The sequence below is a fragment of the Cyclopterus lumpus genome, chromosome 21 (assembly GCF_009769545.1).
Source record: "Cyclopterus lumpus isolate fCycLum1 chromosome 21, fCycLum1.pri, whole genome shotgun sequence".
In the NCBI taxonomy this organism is placed as follows: Eukaryota; Metazoa; Chordata; class Actinopteri; order Perciformes; family Cyclopteridae; genus Cyclopterus; species Cyclopterus lumpus.
The window spans coordinates 25,103,456-25,124,226 of record NC_046986.1 but is presented as its reverse complement, the minus strand read 5'-3'; the positions used below and the strand labels follow the sequence as shown (position 1 = coordinate 25,124,226).

At 41.9% G+C, this 20,771-nt stretch overlaps 1 protein-coding gene across 8 annotated transcripts; it reads right to left on the bottom strand.

The window, feature by feature from the left end:
* Window positions 1-11,401: 11,401 nt before the first annotated feature.
* On the bottom strand, window positions 11,402-19,607 carry gtpbp8 (GTP binding protein 8 (putative)). 8 transcript variants are annotated; one of them, XR_004611818.1, is made up of 9 exons: window positions 18,853-18,972; window positions 18,218-18,412; window positions 17,951-18,104; window positions 16,531-16,629; window positions 16,036-16,166; window positions 14,404-14,503; window positions 13,676-13,732; window positions 12,210-12,943; window positions 11,402-11,587 (listed from the first exon to the last, which is right to left on the bottom strand). XR_004611818.1 is itself a non-coding variant. In XM_034562036.1 (9 exons), the coding sequence occupies exons 2-9, from the start codon at window positions 18,385-18,387 to the stop codon at window positions 11,497-11,499; spliced, it is 921 nt and encodes a 306-aa protein (XP_034417927.1). In that variant the 5' UTR covers window positions 18,388-18,412; window positions 19,342-19,540; the 3' UTR covers window positions 11,402-11,496. The 8 variants fall into 8 exon arrangements, 7 of the variants coding, with proteins under 7 accessions (XP_034417927.1, XP_034417924.1, XP_034417928.1 ...); XM_034562036.1 differs by lacking the exon at window positions 18,853-18,972 and adding an exon at window positions 19,342-19,540 and having other exon boundaries at window positions 12,210-12,328; XM_034562033.1 differs by lacking the exon at window positions 18,853-18,972 and adding an exon at window positions 19,249-19,353 and having other exon boundaries at window positions 12,210-12,328.
* Between the last annotated feature and the right edge of the window lie 1,164 nt (window positions 19,608-20,771).

The window sequence follows — 20,771 nt, the reverse complement described above, 5'->3', positions numbered from 1 at the left end:
AGAACCCACATGTTAGGAGACCACAAGAACACACATATTAGGAGACCACTGATACACATGAACACACATGTTAGGAGACCACAAGAACACACATTTTAGGAGACCACAAGAACACACATGTTAGGAGACCACAAGAACACACATGTTAGGAGACCACAAGAACACACGTTAGGAGACCACAAGAACACACATATTAGCATATCACAAGAACACACATGTTAGGAGACCACAAGAACACACATATTAGGAGACCACAAGAACACACATGTTAGGAGACCACAATAACACACATGTTAGGAGACCACAAGAACACACATGTTAGGAGACCACAAGAACACACATGTTAGGAGACCACAAATAACACACATGTTAGGAGACCACAAGAACACACATATTAGGAGACCACTGATACACATGAACACACATGTTAGGAGACCACAAGAACACACATATTAGGAGACCACAAGAACACACATGTTAGGAGACCACAAGAACACACATGTTAAGAGACCACAAGAACACACATGTTAGGAGACCACAAGAACACATATGTTAGGAGACCACAATAACACACATGTTAGGAGACCACAAGAACACACATGTTAGGAGACCACAAGAACACACAAATTAGGAGACCACAAGAACACACATATTAGGAGACCACAAGAACACACATGTTAGGAGACCACAAGAACACACATGTTAGGAGACCACAAGAACACACATATTAGGAGACCACAGGAACACACATGTTAGGAGACCACAATAACACACATGTTAGGAGACCACAAGAACACACATGTTAGGAGACCACAAGAACACACATATTAGGAGACCACAAGAACACACATGTTAGGAGACCACAAGAACACACATGTTAGGAGACCACAAGAACACACATATTAGGAGACCACAAGAACACACATGTTAGGAGACCACAATAACACACATGTTAGGAGACCACAAGAACACACATGTTAGGAGACCACAAATAACACACATGTTAGGAGACCACAAGAACACACATGTTAGGAGACCACAATGACACACATATTAGGAGACCACAAGAACACACATATTAGGAGACCACAAGAACACACATGTTAGGAGACCACAATAACACACACGTTAGGAGACCACAAGAACACACATGTTAGGAGACCACAATAACACACACGTTAGGAGACCACAAGAACACACATGTTAAGAGACCACAAGAACACACATGCTAGGAGACCACAATAACACACATATTAGGAGACCACAAGAACACACATGTTAGGAGACCACAATAACACACATATTAGGAGACCACAAGAACACACATGTTAGGAGACCACAAGAACACACATGTTAGGAGACCACAAGAACACACATGTTAGGAGACCACAAGAACACACATGCTAGGAGACCACAAGAACACACATATTAGGAGACCACAAGAACACACATGTTAGGAGACCACAATAACACACATATTAGGAGACCACAAGAACACACATGTTAGGAGACCACAATAACACACATATTAGGAGACCACAAGAACACACATGTTAGGAGACCACTGATGCATTTTGTTGATGAATGAATTCAACGTGTAAATTATGAAATGTCATTGCAGCAGGGTTCTAACACACATGTTAGGAGACCACAAGAACACACATGTTAGGAGACCACAAGAACACACATGTTAGGAGACCACAAGAACACACATGTTAAGAGACCACTGATGCATTTTGTTGAAGAATGAATTCAACGTGTATCTGGTGTACATTAAGCACACAGATCTTCTCCGGACATGTTGTAAGACATAGAAACTGTGACTGACGACCACCATTTCTTTCCCCTTAAATTCTTAATGATGTAACCTTTATGTCAAGATGAGCAGTCTCATAGAAGTTACTTTCCAGTTTCAGCGCATTCATTTATTTCACCTTTTAAAACTACTCCTGTAATTTAGATTTTTCAAAAGCAATACGCAACTTTAATGTTATGATTGTTTAGAATAATTATATCCTAATGCAACTGTAGTGAGTTCAAAATGTTCCAGAAGAGTGAAAGGGTCCATGGACACAGACATGCAACAGGCCTCAGCACCTCTCTCACATAGGAGGAGCAAGACAGAGACTTTATGGTCGTTTAGCAGCTTTTTATGTTGTTTTTTGTCTCTTTGTAATTTTGTTTTGGACGTTTTGCAGTCTGTGGATGTTTTTCCCCTTGTTGTAGTTGTTTTGCATCTCTTTCTAGTTGCTTTGTGCCTCTTGCTAGACATGTTGAGTCTTTTTGTAGTCTTTTTAAGTTTCTTTCTGTTCATTGTGGGTCTCTTCCTGGTTGGTATGTATCTCTTTAAGTGACACATACCTCTGACACTTTGGGCCCTTGAGCATATTCCTGTTCAGTAATCCATCCAGCTTTGTGCCGTGATTCACATTATTGTCCACATCTCATAAACAATAAAGTGGTGTGCAGGGTATTTTTCTCTCTGTGTGTATAAATCAGTATGAGGAAAGATCAGTTAAATACTTATGGTAGCCCTTCAGAGGGAGTCTTATCATGCCTTTATCTTTATCTGTCCGATCAGCTTTTATCTTTTTCTCTCTATCGGACTTGTCCTTCATTCAGAACGCAGTAAATGTTAAGTATCTTTCTGCTCTTAGAGTGTGAATGAGTTGTGTTATATCGAAGCCATTATCGTAGGTGATCTTATTGCAGATAGCAATCTAATCTGATAGGTCCATCAGTAGTTCAGGTACCTGACCTCCACTAAAATAAGGAAGTGAAGACACCTTTGGGAAACTGTCCCACCAGCTAAAAAAGAAGAAGAAAGAGGATACAATGAGATTTCCAGCATGTGACCTTCACCCCATGTCGACCAGTTTCTATAAAAAGTTTATGACTGCATACCTGCTGATCTGATATGCAGTTTTTAGACTGTTTCCAATCACATTTGTACCACTGTGCAAAAAAGCATTTGGAAACCAACTTTAGCAATTCTGATAAAAGAGGCCAGTTAAAAGAATGTTGTTTTAAAAGAACCTGAAGGATAAACACTTCAACAGCTATTCTTTTCTCATTTCTACTATGAAGGATATCAGGCTGCACTTAAATTCCTAAACAACCGTTGTAATCGTGAGCCAGGACTCTAAGGAAGTCAGATGGCCAAATTACTTTAGTTGCGTAACTCTCGTACTTAACTAACACAATGTGTAAGTTGTGTAACCAACATACTCATTTTATCTAACAAACGTACTTATTTTAACCCAAACCAAGATCTTCTCCTTACCAATGTGTGGTTAACAGGTTCTGCAATGCAGGGGCATGTGCACTAGTTCATAGAAGAACACACAACAAATGAAAAATAACTTTTCGGTAGATATCATTTGAACCATTACATGAAGAGAGATATGCCAATATAAGACATGGTTACATAGTAGTTATTATAATGCATCAACTAACGGTTTAAAACTAATTGTGGTCACAGTAATAATTTCATACAGCACAAGGAAATTTATTAAAATCATGTATGACAAACACAAGCAAAATTCCGCATTTTTGTTTGTTTTTTGTTGCTGGACACAGTTGAGGGACGTCATGTCTCCCGAACCATCAACTGGCAGCATGGATCAAAAGCACACAAGTTCAATTCAATTCAGTTTATTTTATATAGCCCAATATCACAAATTACAAATTATCCTCAGAGGGCTTTACAATCCGTACACATACGACATCCCTGTCCTCAACGGTTTCTACTTCTAAACCGTCTACCTGTCTCTTAGACCCCATCCCAACGAGGCTGCTTAAAGACGTGTTGCCTTTAATTGGCACCTCTCTGCTGGATATTGTTAATGTGTCTTTGCTAACAGGCCATGTACCACATTCCTTCAAAGTAGCTGTAATTAAACCTCTCCTGAAGAAGCCCACTCTTAATCCAGAGGTGTTGGCTAACTACAGACCGATCTCTAACCTTCCCTTCCTCTCTAAGATCCTTCAGAAAGTAGTCGCAAATCAGTTGTGTGACTTCCTACATCAGAATAGTTTATTTGAGGAGTTTCAGTCAGGATTTAGAAAACACCACAGCACAGAGACAGCACTGGTGAAAATTACAAATGACCTCCTAATTGCATCAGATAAAGGACTCATCTCTGTACTGGTATTATTAGACCTTAGTGCTGCGTTCGACACCATTGATCATGACATCCTATTACAGAGACTGGATCAGTCGATTGGCATTTCAGGTACCGCACTAAGTTGGTTTAAATCCTATTCATCAGATCGTTTTTCAATTTGTATTTGTAAACGATGAAGACTCGATGACCACCAACGTTAATCATGGAGTTCCACAAGGTTCTGTGCTTGGACCAATTTTATTTACGTTATATATACTTCCTTTGGGCATAAAGACATGGATGACCTGCAACTTCCTGATGTTAAACTCAGACAAAACTGAAGTTATTTTACTGGGCCCTGAACACCTCAGAGATCAATTATCTGGTGATGTGGTTTCTGTAGATGGCATTGCCCTGGCATCCAACACCACTGTAGAGAATCTCGGCGTTATCTTTGACCGAGACTTGTCCTTTAACTCCCACGTTAAGCAAATCTCAAGAACTGCATTTTTTCATCTACGTAACATTTCAAAAATCAGGCACATCTTGTCTCAAAAAGATGCAGAAAAGCTGGTTCACGCGTTCGTTACTTCCAGACTAGATTACTGCAACTCCTTATTATCAGGCTGCTCTAATAAGTCTCTTAAGTCCCTCCAGTTGATCCAGAATGCTGCAGCTCGTGTACTCACAAAAACTAAGAAAAGAGATCACATGACTCCTGTATTAGCTGCTCTGCACTGGCTCCCTGTAAAATCAAGAATCACATTTAAAATTCTTCGCCTCACCTACAAAGCCTTGATTGGTGATGCACCATCATATCTTAAGGAGCTTGTAGTACCATATTGCCCCACTAGAGAGCTGCGCTCACTAAATGCGGGGCTACTTGTGGTTCCTAGAGTCCTACAAAGTAGGATGGGAGCCAGAGACTTCAGTTATCAAGCTCCTCTTTTATGGAACCAGCTTCCACTTTCAGTCCTGGAGGCAGACACAGTCACCTCATTTAAGAATAGACTTAAGACTTTCCTCTTTAATAGCACTTATAGTTAGGGCTGAATCAGGTTTGCCCTGGTCCAGCCCCTTGATATGCTGCTATAGGCTTATAGGCTGCTGGGGGATGTTTTAGGATACACTGAGCACCTATCTCCTCTTCTCTCTCTCCTTATGGATGAATTTACATCCCTCCATTGCACCTTATTAACTCTGCTTCCTCCCCGGAGTCGTTATGACTTCACGTCTCATAGGGTCCATTGGACCTGGAGGTGTCTGATGCCTGGTGAGCCGGCCTCCCGTTGGTCCTGCTGATGCGCCCCGCCCCCCCTCCTCTCTACCTCCTTCTGTTTCATGGATTGGAGTTCCATTCATACATTGTCATATTCATGTTATGTGTTTATGTAACTCTGTAACACTGTTCATTCTGTACACATGACATCTATTGCTTCTGTCCATCCGGGGAGAGGGATCCTCCTCTGTTGCTCTCCTGAAGGTTTCTTCCCTTTTTTCCCTGTCAAAGGTTATTTTTGGGGAGTTTTTCCTGATTCGATGTGAGGTCAAAGGTCAGGGATGTCGTATGTGTACAGATTGTAAAGCCCTCTGAGGCAAATTTGTAATTTGTGATATTGGGCTATACAAAATAAACTGAATTGAAATTGAATTGAAAAGGGGGATTGAAAGAACCATAACACAGACTGTTTCCCAATTGGTGAATCTTCCACAAATCGATGCACACGATCTAATGTCTGACCCCTCTAAGGTTGAATTTGAAATCCAAATCGCATTCCCTCCTTCCTCTGATGAAGAAGAGGAGGAGTGAAAAAGGGATCTTTTTCAGGTGCCTGAGTAATACTACTTATATTCCTTATTATTACATGTTTTTTTTCCTTTTAGATGTGGTGTAATAAAGAATACATAATCCAATGAATGCTAACTGGGAAAAGAATCAATTAGATCAACAATTGGTTGCTAATAATTGTTATGAAAATATAATCGGGTGATTTAATGTATTCGTTTAAGTTGTGATGATCATTGCTTGTTACCACCTCACTGACATGTTATTCTTTTGAATCCAGAACCCTGGAGATGGAGGTCGGCTGACTCATCTCCCAAGATCGTGTCAGGGTTTAATTAATATTATGTCAAGATTCCTCAGCTTGCTACAACATAGAGTTGCTTACTTCTCACAAAAACAGCTGATGCTTTAACCTTATCGATGTGCATATGTAAACCATTCTTTGGGGAAGTATGTATTGATGTATCGATAAATTGTAAACACTTTAATGGTCACTATACTGACCAAAGGGGGAATTGTGGTGGAAAATGTATCATTAGTGTTTTTCCTTAATGTAACTGTGTTACTGAACTCTGGCTCAGCTCATCTTATTATTGTATAGTCCTCTTATATTTTGTGTTCCTCCCTATCTTTCTGCTTCCTCTCTCCACATACCATACACTTTCCAGTCTGCTTTAAACAGTTCACACTTTTTTCTTTCTCTCTTGGACTTGGAAACACATTTAATTAGGAATATATACAGAATGAAATGAATCATGTCATAACAATACATTACGGTGATTAAATAGGATCCTGTCCTCGTTCTGCACCTTGAGAGCAGGTCCGAATCTAAATTGATTAGGAGACACAGCTCTAGTTCACGCTCTTTCTCTTCTCTTCCATGTTGTCACTGTCATCATCAGTCAAAGTCAAACAGTTCTCCACAACATAGTCCTTCTGTTGAGCACGTTCAGGGCCAACAGTCTCCAGTGCTAGAAACCGATCGAGTGGAAAGCAGAGTTCAAAACACTCATATGTCGTCTCAACATATACAGTAGTAGTCAACATATTTTTTTTACTTAATAAAAACTGCAATCAAGAAATGTAAAAAGTGACACATGTCAATTTGAATGGTACCATTTTAAAATGATAAATGATGTCTATATTTAGGCGCAAATATTCATGCAATATTTACTTATTCAATTAAAAAAAGATAAATAAATAACTTTAAAGCTGCATTTATTGTATTATTGGCCACTTGGGGTCTGCTGAATTTGTATTATTTATTTATTGGTAATAAACTTGTTCCCCCTCCAGCAGACACAGATAAACATCACCTTAATCACATGTCTGTGCAAAATCATAAAGGTATGTAAAAGGTATTTAATTCCATTAAAGTTGCCCTTTAATCTTCACTCTCCGTTTAGCTGCATAGTGTCCTGTTGGAGACTGTCGAGTCACTAATCATTCACTGTGGGTCATTTTGGAGTCAAACTCTTCATCTCTGAACAGTTTCACGGGAGCCATGTTTTTATTCTATTGTCAAGAAAATGTTAAGCGAACTGTTGAAATGTCACAAAAGAAGAAAAGTGAATAAGGTGTGTTTCCATCAACTGGTTTCGGAGCGAATGAACAGTAGTTTTGTGCATGGCTGTACAGCTTTTCTAAAGCGATACTTCAAAATGCACATACAAATGTGTGAATGGACACGTGGCTAGTGTCTGATCTACATGTAGTGTTTAACAATGTGAGGGGTTTCATAAGGGCACAATGAGTTGAATGCATGGTCTCTATCGTCTGATTCATATGATTATAATAAACCTTAGTACCGTGAGTAAGTGATTATACAACATAATAAAACAATAAAACCATGAAATTTAAATAGGTTTCCCAGTCTCTAAATATAACGTGCCAGTTAAAAGCACAATGAATCAAACCCTGAGGAAGTGTGTTTTCAGAGTGAACATTTAAAAGGACATATTATTGTCCAATAAATGCACTTCATGACAGAAAAATCACAGTGTAGTTGAGTAAATGAGTGTTATTTCAAACTGCATTTGATGCTGTGTGCATCAAGTCACATGCTTGCCCTCTTCTCTTGTCATACATGTGTTTTTTGATGCATATTGGTTTTTTGATGCATATTGGATTAACAAATACTAAATGTGTTGATATTCATGTTTATAATTCATGAGACAGACTCCTATGTATGGAATGACTGTGGTATAACTTTCTAAAACAATAATTCAACCACTTCACATAGAAGTGAGGAAGAATGCAGGACTTTAACCCTTTCTCTGAAACCCTATATCCACATTACTAACTAACACCAAAGGCACACAAGTACACAAATAAAGCCACAAATCGAAACAGTGGTAGCTTAGAGACTCCCATGTTTTGCCAAATTACCGTTTTTGTTAAAGGAACCTGGTGTTTTTGAAGAGAGCATATGGCTTCAAACTATCCCTTTAATGACATGTGGAGCAGGTGTAAATACCTTTGTTTGAAGCATATTGAGCCCTTAAGAGTTGTTAGTAGCAGTCACATGTCCAGTGCTGGATATTATACCATGCCTGCTGACACAGAGTCAGTAAGTCGTCAGCGGTCAGCTCTCAATATAGCCGGCTGCTCAGAGCTAACAGCGCTAACAGTGCAGACTATGAGTGGAAGTACTAACAGAGCTAACAACGCTAACAGTGCAGACTACGAGTGGAAGTACTGACAGAGCTAACAGCGCAGACTACGAGTGGAAGTACTAACAGAGCTAACAGCGCTAACAGTGCAGACTACGAGTGGAAGTACTGACAGAGCTAACAGTGCAGACTACGAGTGGAAGTACTAACAGAGCTAACAGCGCAGACTACGAGTGGAAGTATTGACAGAGCTAACAGCGCTAACAGTGCAGACTACGAGTGGAAGTACTGACAGAGCTAACAGCGCTAACAGTGCAGACTACGAGTGGAAGTACTGACAGAGCTAACAGTGCTAACAGTGCAGACTACGAGTGGAAGTAGCCTACTAACAGAGCTAACAGCGCAGACTACGAGTGGAAGTACTGACAGAGCTAACAGTGCAGACTACGAGTGGAAGTACTAACAGAGCTAACAGCGCAGACTACGAGTGGAAGTACTGACAGAGCTAACAGCGCAGACTACGAGTCGAAGTACTAACAGAGCTAACAGCGCAGACTACGAGTGGAAGTATTGACAGAGCTAACAGCGCTAACAGTGCAGACTACGAGTGGAAGTACTGACAGAGCTGACAGAGCTAACAGCGCTAACAGTGCAGACTACGAGTGGAAGTACTGACAGAGCTAACAGTGCTAACAGTGCAGACTACGAGTGGAAGTAGCCTACTAACAGAGCTAACAGCGCAGACTACGAGTGCAAGTACTGACAGAGCTAACAGTGCTAACAGTGCAGACTACGAGTGGAAGTACTGACAGAGCTAACAGTGCTAACAGTGCAGACTACGAGTGGACGTACCGACAGAGCTAACAGCGCTAACAGTGCAGACTACGAGTGGAAGTACTGACAGAGCTAACAGTGCAGACTACGAGTGGAAGTACTAACAGAGCTAACAGCGCAGACTACGAGTGGAAGTACTGATAGAGCTAACAGTGCTAACAGCGCAGACTACGAGTGGAAGTATTGACAGAGCTAACAGTGCTAACAGTGCAGACTACGAGTGGACGTACCGACAGAGATAACAGTGCTAACAGTGCAGACTACGAGTGGAAATACTGACAGAGCTAACAGTGCAGACTACGAGTGGAAGTACTGACAATGCAAACAGTGCTAACCTGATGGGGAACCGGAAGGTGGCTGTTACCCTTTTGCAACGCTGTGGATCAAGACGTGGTCATCAGCTGTCACCCATTGGTTTGTGGAATGCAGTTTTGATGCTTCAAAATCAACCTTTTGGCCGCCGCCATCTTGGCTATTTGCAACCAATGAGTGGAAGTAACCTTATTAGGACTGCAACAGGCAACCTGTCACCTTGTATCCCCGCCCTAAAGCATACCCTGCTTTATGGTCTGTTAGAGTCTAAATGAACCATGTTTTGAAGAATACTTGAAACTAAAGATTGAGACCATATACCCTCATGTTTACTAAGGGAATATATCAGAGTAATTTTCTCATAGACTCTCAGTGGGAACCTCGTAGACAATGTAGGGGAAAAGTAACCAACATGAGGGAAGACTATTGCCTCATTTCCACTGAAGGGTTCGACTCAACGTGACTCACTTCTGATTGGTGATGCACCATCATATCGTAAGGAGCTTGTAGTACCATATTGCCCCACTAGAGAGCTGCTCACTAAATGTTGGGCTACTTGTGGTTCCTAGAGTCCTAAAAAGTAGGATGGGAGCCAGAGCCTTCAGTTATCAAGCTCCTCTTTTATGGAACCAGCTTCCACTTTCAGTCCAGGAGGCAGACATAGTCACCTCATTCAAGAATAGACTTAAGACTTTCCTCTTTAATAGCGCTTATAGTTAGGGCTGAATCAGGTTTGCCCTGGTCCAGCCCCTTGATATGCTGCTATAGGCTTATAGGCTGCTGGGGGATGTTTTAGGATACACTGAGCACCTATCTCCTCTTCTCTCTCTCCTTATGGATGAATTTACATCTGCCTTGCTGATGCGCCCCGCCCCCCCTCCTCTCTACCTCCTTCTGTTTCATGGATTGGAGTTCCATTCATACATTGTCATATTCATGTAATGTGTTTATATAACTCTGTAACTCTGTTCATTCTGTACACATGACATCTATTGCTTCTGTCCATCCGGGGACAGGGATCCTCCTCTGTTGCTCTCCTGAAGGTTTCTTCCCTTTTTTCCCTGTGAAAGGTTATTTTTGGGGAGTTTTTCCTGATCCGATGTGAGGTCAAAGGTCAGGGATGTTGTATGTGTACAGATTGTAATTTTTGATATTGGGCTATACAAAATAAACTGAACTTCTGGTACCAGGTCCTTTATACTTATCTTTATGTACTTTACAGTACCCCGTCCACGACTGCAGGTCCGTCTTTCTATCAGAGGTTCGGCGGTTCGATCCCCGCTCATGGCCCACCCTAGTTGATGTGTCCTTGAGCAAAACACTTAACCCTGAATTGCTCCCCATAGCTGTGTCTCTTAGGTGTATGAATATAAGTTGCTCTGGATAAAAGCTTCAGCTAAATTAAATGTAATGGGGAGATTCTCAGTTATACTCCCCAGTCTGCTCCAAGCAGAACCCCACTCTGATCTATACGTTGTAGTTTCAGGTCATTCTTTCAGTCCACATACTTTTGACTTTATTATTGTTTTTCATGGATTGGACAATGGACAGTGCACTTTCTTGCACTTCCTGATTCAACATGGTCCCGTGCACAAAGCCAGCTTCCTAAACAAATGCTTTACCAGTTTGGTGTGGAAGAGGTTGACTGGTCTGCACAGAGCTTGATCTAACACCTTTGAGATGAACTGAAACGTACTTCATCTTATCTCTAATATTAAATTGTAAAATGACCACCAGCCAGAACAACAAAGGAGTGTTTTTACATTTTATTAGAAAATAAAAGTATTTGAAGCAGTTGCATTGTGGGTGGTGTGGATCCAGCCAGCGAGGCTAAGTTGTCCTCGGGTCAGCTCCGAGAGGTGTCCGTTAACCTGATGCTGCCTGTTACATGAGCAATGAAGCATCTCAGGAGGTAGATCCCCCAGAACTGGAGGGAGCTGTTGCAAAGAGAGACAGAGACATACGTGTTCGATAAAGTGTCTGGAATTGCTCCCCGTAGATGTGTCTACGGTGGATGATTGTAAATCGCTTTGGATAAAAGCGTCAGCTAAATGAAATGTAATGTAATGTGCCATTTAAAACTGCAAGAACAACTCTCAGTTATTACTGTCAACACTTGTATGATAATCATTTTTACGTCATAATTCAACATCAATATGATTATGGCACTAACACACAAAGAGATGCTGCATTGCACCAATAAAGACAGGAATCATGGACGGAAACATTTCTGGATTGAAAGACTGAAATTATCTTTGTAAATGTTTTTATAAGGGAAGGCAATTAACTCAAGCCATTTATTAGACCTCAAAGATGCATACTATTTGTCTTGGTGAGTAATATGAATACATGACAGTGTGTGTGTGTGTGTGTTCATGGTTATGTCACCCAGGATGACACTGGGTTTTTAATAGTTTGCCGGGAACAATGGCAAAGAGGCAGAAGATGTATTAGGCGTTGTATACATAGACTTGTTCGTAAGATGTACCTTTTCATTGAGCTTTGTTAATGGTACGAAACACAAGATATCATCAGCCTCAAAGAGAATGTGAGACTCACCTGACCAGGAGTGGCTGAGGGAAGCAGCTTGTGGTTTGTGTTTTGACCACATCCTGAAGATCCATTAGGTTGCACAGCAGTGTTCCGGACCCACATTTGTCAATCTTTGTCACCACCATCTGCAACACAAAATGTTTGGCACATTACAATTCTACCTTCATGGAAAATATGAACATGGAGCTATCAGCAAGCAAGTGATAAAGAGACGTGTCAGCAAATCATTACAGGCAGCATTGTGAGCCTCATCCTTTACATCGTATCCCATATGACCACAACAAAACGGCAAAGGAACAACTTGAACCTCCGCCAGGAGATTACGTGTTTGTCATGTGTGCATCTGTCCGTCTGTCCACAGTTAATCTCACAAACTACTGGATCCATCATCCTAATGTTTCCTATGCTCATTTAGAACGGCAGGCTCAACGAGCACAGGAAACTATTACAGTGATTCACACTTTTTGAAAAGCCCTTTTCGACTGTTACAGCGTCATTGACTGCTGGCTCTCTCCTCTAACCGGCTGGGAGGGGCTACAACTGATCAACAATTGCTTCAGTCAGGGATCTTGTTTCTGCTACAGATGAGCTGTTCCTGTCGTTGGTCCAGTAGCATTCCTGATATTTCTTTTCATCTAAAAGTGATGCAGTATGTTAGAGTTGGCCCATCAACGAACACTGCTGCTCCTCAAGACCCAGGAAGGTCTTGTGTCTTGCTCCCCAAAAGGTGAAAGGAGAGTCTGTGGGCAGAGACAGCACCGAGTAGTTTGCTAAATGTAGAGAAATACTCAACTTCAACTTTCTTTAAAGTGTGTTTCAGGTCATTCCTTCACGCTTCCTTTGCCTTTCAGCAGGGAGAGTTCATCTTTGTTAAAAGTGGTACTGTCACAGCCTTACTAATGGTCAAAGTGTTTAATAACCGGAGAGCATGAATAATTGAGTGCAGAGTGTGCTTCATTAAACCGCCTCAGAGGGAACAGCAGTTTTTAAATAGCTGAGTGAATACATTCAGCATTAATTCACTGTGGACTTAATGATGAAGATTTGTAAGAAGAATGATTCAAATGTGAAGAGGAGAGGGGGGGGGTGGACCAAAGAGTGGAAACTATGTGTTTCCATCATGCAATCTGCCGTTCCTCAAGATCTAAAAAGGTGCAATACGTACAATCTGGTCTTGATTCATCAACGGGATGTGAAGAGGGTACGGTGATAAAGTTGTGTCAAAGACGTCTATGTATTGTGCTGCTGGCGCATCTACTGAAATGAGCAAGCTAACCTCTAGTGTTGTAAGAGACGACAGTGACATGAAGACAGAGAGCTGTGTCCAAGTTTCCTCACTATTACACGTGTGTTTTAAAAATAATGTATTTGAACTATTCTTGTGACTTAGTAGTTGGCTGACTTTTTGTATTTTCTTTTTAACTGATGACATTACATTTTGATTGTACATAATTTAATTTGTGCCCACTAACCGGTTTAAGTAGTTTGTTGGCACAGCGGATGAAGCGGTTTGCAGGTACAGGCAGGCGCTGTGTGACCCCACACACACACACACACACACACACACACACACACACACACACACACACACACACACACACACACACACACACACACACACACACACACACACACACACACACACACACACACACACACACACACACACACACACACACACACACACACACACACACACACACACACACACACACACACACACACACACACACACACACACACACACACACACACACACACACACACACACACACACACACACACACACACACACACACACACACACACACACACACACACACACACACACACACACACACACACACACACACACAGGTTGTAGCAGGTTCTGATTTGCCTGTCGCAACATGCAGACACACAGCAGACTGCTATCTGGCAGGAGTTTGTAATTAAATAGCTTAAATGTCTTGTTTTTGGTTACCACCGGACCAAATCGAAAATATTTTACTTTAACAACAGTAGAAGACAAATGAAAACCCCAAAAACATTTGAGAAGTCTGCTCGAATTGATAATCAAATCGAGAGAGAGAGAGAACATAATAATCCTGACTGTGATGACACGGATGAAAGAAATATAATCTAGTTTCCTTCAGTCATACTCATATATTCAGCCTTCAAGCTGAGATCTGTTCGAATTCTAGATGTTACTATTTCCTACCACGTATGGACGTCTCATCTCTTCACACATCTCCAGGGCGATCATGTCGGCCTTCTGCAGACCAACACTGCCATCGACCAACAGGAACGTCCTCACCAGACTGAGAGAGGAGACATTGGCCACGTTTACATGGCACAGAGACCAATGACCTTTCTCCATTCATAGAAATAAGAACACAAACGTTGACCAACACAGGTTCAGGTGCAGAAGACTGTAACCACAGTAACCTTGGATAAAAATCATTAGCATTCATTATGACTCACATCATTCGTCAAAGGGTTTGGTTCATCATGGCCAACATGGCTGTAAACAACAAATACAGTACACATCCAGAAGGACATAACAGGAGAGATTATTAACACAAGAGGTCAGCCTCATCGCGATGGTACTGCAAATGTTTATTAATATTGTCCTTCTCTTAGGCCACAGTTCACACCAACTCTCTGAGAAGCCATGTCGATGCCAAAGGCTTTGTCTGTACTCTGTGTAAAGTAGGCATTGATCTGAACATTCATAGATTCTGCTGAAGCTCTTGAATAAACCTTAGACTGTCTGTCGTCATATTTATTTATGTCATCACCCAAAAAGAATCCTTAAAACAAAACCCCCAATATGAATGACCTGGTTCTCGAGATTAAAAAAGTCAGTGTGCTGGTTTTATATTGACAATCATAGATATTCTACAGATGTGCAAAAGCTGGCTCTTCTATTTGACTTTACGAGTCAAAGAATCCCACACAGCCTCTACTGGCATCAGGTGGCAAACTCTAATATTACTCACAGCAGAGTCTGTTGGTATCTGGTACCGACGACGTTATCTTCACTTCACTTCCCCTGGTGTGTCTGTGCGTGTGTGTGGCAAGCCCTGTACTTTGGAAACAGAGGAGCAGATGATATGATCGAGTCAAATTCTACGCTCATGATTAGCCTCATCTTTATCTGAAACTGTGCTCAACTACTGCGTTCAAACTTAATGAATACACACAGAAAAAAAGGAAAACCGCTGAGCAGCATTTGAGTTGATTATGAAATTAAATGTCCACATTATGAATGAAGCTGGGATCTATTCGAACAGTCCTAGTGTGTACAAGGTTGTCTAAAGAGGCTAACTTCATATGCTTTCGTAGAACAGGCCTGTGTCTCAGAACATTCTGCTGGAAAGTATAAAAACATTTTTTTTTTTTTAAATAGTTTCTTCTTTCTTTGAGCGGGCCTCATACAAAAATTATTATAATCATTCCTGAATATTAATATTATAATGAACTCAATGTCCTATCATTTGTTCGCAGATACCAACACGACTCATAATCGCACCAGTGTTTCTACCGAGTGCTTTGGTAGAACTCATTATTTTGTAATTCTGCATCTTTGTCTTTGTAAATTGTTTCAACCAAAATGTTTTATTTCAACCAAAGGATGTGAAACTACAGTTGATAAAGAGTAAATTATGAGTATTACTATACCACACCGAGATAATCATTCTAATGTGGTTCACAGATGGTTGGTGACAGTCCTACTGTGGGCCTCCAGAAGTGGATCAAGCGTCTATGAGGGCTATCCATTGTCTGTGTTGGTGCTCGAACCTGTGACTCTAGTACCCAAACAGGACGCTGGGTGAGGTAAACGTCTTACTTCTTCCTGGTGTGGAGATACGGCTCCACCATGTCCACAAAGTCTGTGGGTGCTCTGTGTCCGTAGCCTGGCATGTCAACGACGGTGAAAGCTTTACCCACTCTGAAGAAGTTCATCTTCTTCGTGTGACCCTGAGGAGGACATGAGCTCAACTCTGATCAAGACAAATCAAATGCAAATCTATCTTCTTTTGTTAAATCACACTTTGCTAATTTCATTTACATATAGTGTGATGCAATAGTATGGTCATAGACCATACAACGGAGTATGAATAGGATGTAGTTGTTATAGTCCCTAAAGTATCCTTCATACCAACTTGTGAGACGTGATACTGAGGACCCATTATCAGGATCTGAGGATGGACTCCCAGTTGTCAGCAAGGGACTATAAAACGGGTTTACCAGCAAACGATTCCCACTCTAACTCTACGTAATATTACCTCACAGGACTTTGAAACTGAAACAGACGTGCTGTGTGTGGGCTAGGACTACTCACTGGAGTTTTGGAGACTCGGACCTCGAGCTCGGGAGTCAGGGAGAACAGACACTTGATGAGAGAGGACTTGCCCACGTTGCTTCTGCCGATGAAACACACCTGAGGATACACACAGTCCTTTAATCCTGGAGTTTGTTAGAGTTTGAGCGTGCGTACTTTCCTGAAGAACTTATTTCAACATTCACTCGTTCAGTGAACCCTTTACCCAGCATGCTCTGAAAATCACGGGCTGCTACCACTTTGCCACTGCAGTAGCAAGGACACTACTCGTCTCATCCATCTCTCCGACACCCGACAGATGGGAGGCTCAAGCTGCCGGCATGCCCCAAATACATCAACCTCTGACGGAGCGGGGAGGTAGAGCGGGAACCAACTTGGCATGCCAAAGAGGCCGCGCTGTCCCGTCAACACAGTGTTCCATTCCGAGCCCTCCGGTGATCACCTCTGTTCACGGGGTTATAAATATTATCATCAAGCGTCAGCTGCTGCTTCATTATGGATAAGGCTGCAGGAGGGGAAGAGACACAAGGCTACATTTCCCACGAGCCGAGGGGCCACGCGGTGGGTTGAGGAAGGGCAGCGTGAACCGCCACGGGTTTAGAAGATGAACAAACAAGTTGACCCTGAGTGGTGCGGCGAGCCGGAGGTAGGCTTTATAGGTTATCTACACGCTCAGCCGTCGCCGCGTTCACAGCCATGTGGAGGCATTCAGTATGCTCTTGATTTCAAAGTTACCACCTTTGAGGATGGATGCTTGGGCGCCTCGATGACATGAGGTCAGTAAAGAATAATCTGCATTTCTGTCTGATGTGGTTGGTCCAGTGTGGTTGGACTGCTGCAGCTGGAAAACATTTGAGGCTTGCCAATGTGACAGCAACACAACATCCACCTTGCTCACGGCGGAGAGGACAAGAACTGTAATCTTTACACACAGGCCATAAAATACATTTCCTCCAGAGCATTGCTACACAAATTTAATTTGAAGTCAAACAAATAAGTTATTTTGTAAATGTTTCTCCATCTAACTGTATCAAATGAATGGGAACATGTGAGGCTTGAGACACGTTCCTCATTGTGCTCCCCAGTATGACCATGGGAGGTTACCCAGGTTGCCGGTGGTCCAGTTGGGAGGAACAAATCCATAAATTTATCAGCAAAACTATGAGGCAGAAGTTCACAACTCTGGGAAATGACCACAGCAGCAACTACTCTGAGGTCAAAAGCAGGAGTACGTGCTCATGCCATAGAGCGATCGACCAGGAACGTGTGCTCGGGCAGAGTAGTCTCTTGACAGATTACATCACAGTGTGTTGCAGCAAGAATTGAGCAAGACCCTGCGGTTGTTTTCGCACAGCTCTCTGCTTTTAGATTTTGGTTCGGAGCACAGTTGTTAACGGTGGGACTAAAGATGCACACTAACCTCCGGAGGTTTCAGTGCAGGAACATGGTCCATCCTTTCTGCAGAGACGTAGTAATCGATCCTGTGAGACTGTGTGGAGCAGAAGAACTTCTCTGCTTTAACCATGTCCTCCAGACTGGGATGGAAGAGCTGGAACTGTGTCCTGTCCACAGACCTGAACACAAACACATAAATACATTTCAGGCTCTGAAAGAATATGTGCACAAAGACAAAACAGGTGCCCTCTTGAATACACACACACATTCCATATGAAACTAGACACACTACCTGTCCAGGTACGCCTCCAGTGCACTAAAGGGGTAGAGCAAGCTCTGGACTTTCTTCTGGGGGAGCGCTGTAGCTTTCTGAAGCGAGGCAAGTTTATGGACTCTCTGCCAGTTGACGAAGCAAACCTGTGTCCCGGGCTGAAGCCACAGGGACGGCCAGAGACAAAACATCTTCCTCTGCAGATCTCAGACCAGCCTGCAGCCGAGAACAGGACAGCGACATGATCACACTGTTAAAGGAAACGCAGCCTCATCTGACACATTCTTCATTATTATCTGAATGTAGAATGTCCTTTGTTGCTCCATAAAGCACAGTTTAAACCAGCTTCGGGGGATTCCAGTATGACGTCACTAAAACACCTCTTATTTATCAAGGACATTACACATGTAGCTAAAAGCTTAAAGAACACGAGCAACACACAGGAGAGCATTTTATATATTTTTTTTACATGTTTAAAAAACTACAACGCCGGCTTTCAGCTCCTTCATAAAAACACCACACGCGTGTAACGTAACGTGAGCCTACCTAATACTTAGTTTATACATGTGTGGCATTTGCTGCAAACCGGATGTTGTCCCTCGACAGCTCCTACTAGCAACACATTCCCGTTACATGGAACATTGCTCACGACTTACCGAAGTTCCGATATGTTCACTGCGAACAAGGAATGAATAAACCCTGACTTGTCAACTGCTATTAAGACAGTCCTGTTACGAATTGTTTTCACTGTCCTCCATATTGCGTGCAGCGCTCTAATGAGTCCGACTAAAACAAAACAAAATTAAGGTTTCCGCTGTTTTTTAAATTATTTTTATAAACTAATATATTAAATTATTATTTTATAGAAGCCCATTACAGACAATATGATGACAAAAATAAAGAGTTATTATAATAAGATACTATCTCATAATTATGAAAAATGGTCTCATAATTCTGACTGAGCATCTCCTTATGACTTATTAATGATGAGATGCTAAGTCATAACTATGAGATACTACGTCATAATTATGAGATGCCAAGTCATTAAATACCTGGATGCAAGCCCACTCCCTCAAACTCAAAAGCGACAAATCTTCATCTTCATCAACCCCAAACCACTAAACAAATCACACAACTCCACTCACATCTGTAACTTTGGTGTCATCTTTGATCCAACCCCCTCCTTTGAACACCACGTCAAGCACATCACAAAAACCACCTTCTTTCATCTTAAAAACATTGCCCGTCTACGCCCCGTCTTCTCCTCTTCAGACAATGAAACTCATCCTCGTCTTCATCACCTCTCGACTGGACGACTGCAACAGCATCCTGAGGTGTCAAGTAACGAAGTACAAATACTTCTTTACTTAAGTAGAAATGTTGGGTATTTATACCTGGAGTATTTGTTTTTCAGACGACTTTTTACTTCTACTCCTTACATTTTCACGCAAATATCTGTACGTTCTACTCCCTACATTTTAAAAATAGCCTTGTTACTATTTCATTTTGGATTGTTTTCATTCCGGCTCGTCATCGCTCTAAAGCACACACAAAAAACCTAGCCAGATAAATCGCGCCATCCGGATAGAGTGAATTTGATTCTGGTTGGATGAGAAGTATAAACATATACCATTCCGTCACCATATTGGTTTCTATGCGATGCACCTGCAGATGACACAAATCAACAGTTACAAATCACGTCACTCTCCAGCAAGGACAGCAGAAAAGCCTCTTACAAAGATGTCAATATCAGAGAACTCGAGTGAAATATCCCACTCCCAACCAAGTATCAGCGAGGAGGTTGATGATAGCCAACAAGATAGCAATTCATTTCGAATGCGCTACAAGCTCTGCGCAACAAGTGCCACGAGCTAATGGCTTTTTTTTTAATGGAAAAAGCATATTGAGGTAAGCTGACAGTTTGTTATTATCAGTCGATTATTAACAAAATATTGTAGTAACCTAGTAACGTAAATGTGCCATGTTTGCTATGCCTAGGTGCATGCCAAGACATGCCATGGTTTGCTTGCTTAGCAGTAGCTAGGCTATGATTCAACGTTGCTAGTTCGTTTGGTGGGTGTAATGAAGTGGAGCTTCAATGAGGACCAGGACACGTCTTGTATGAACGGAATCACTTTACTATTGAACTGCAGCATTACAAACTCTTAAAGCGATTTAGAACGCGCTCTTGCACCTGACATGTATATTTCTCCACACGTAACCTCAACATTGTTAGCGTCAACAAGAACGTATCATGCTACTTCCTGCCTTCAAAGTAAAAGCACTTCTTGTTTCCATGCTCTTCACAATAAAAGTCAATCATGTAATCAAACACGTTTTTTTTATTCCACAGGCCTTGACTATATTAGAAGCCACTTTGACTGTCAGGCTGAGAATCCCGTCATTGAGGGCTCCCAATCATCTGAGGAAGAGGACTTCTTTTCCTCCTTGAAGAAGACCGGCCCTCTTGAAATGACCCAGCAGTTGGATGCGTACCTGGGGTGCCCAACAGGAGACACAGTAGTGTATGTACTGAAGTCCTTCCCAGCTCTGTGCCAGCTTTCACTTAAGTTTA

What these genes read in the sequence shown, in the direction of transcription:
- gtpbp8 (XM_034562036.1), bottom strand. Translation starts at nt 18,387, where the DNA reads ATGTTTTGTCTCTGGCCGTCCCTGTGGCTTCAGCCCGGGACACAGGTT. An exon ending in CTGCACTGAAACCTCCGGAG is followed by an intron (nt 16,630 to 17,950) that starts GTTAGTGTGCAT and finishes GTGTATCCTCAG; the next exon opens with GTGTGTTTCATCGGCAGAAG. An exon ending in CCTCAGCCACTCCTGGTCAG is followed by an intron (nt 11,588 to 12,209) that starts GTGAGTCTCACA and finishes TCTTTGCAACAG; the next exon opens with CTCCCTCCAGTTCTGGGGGA.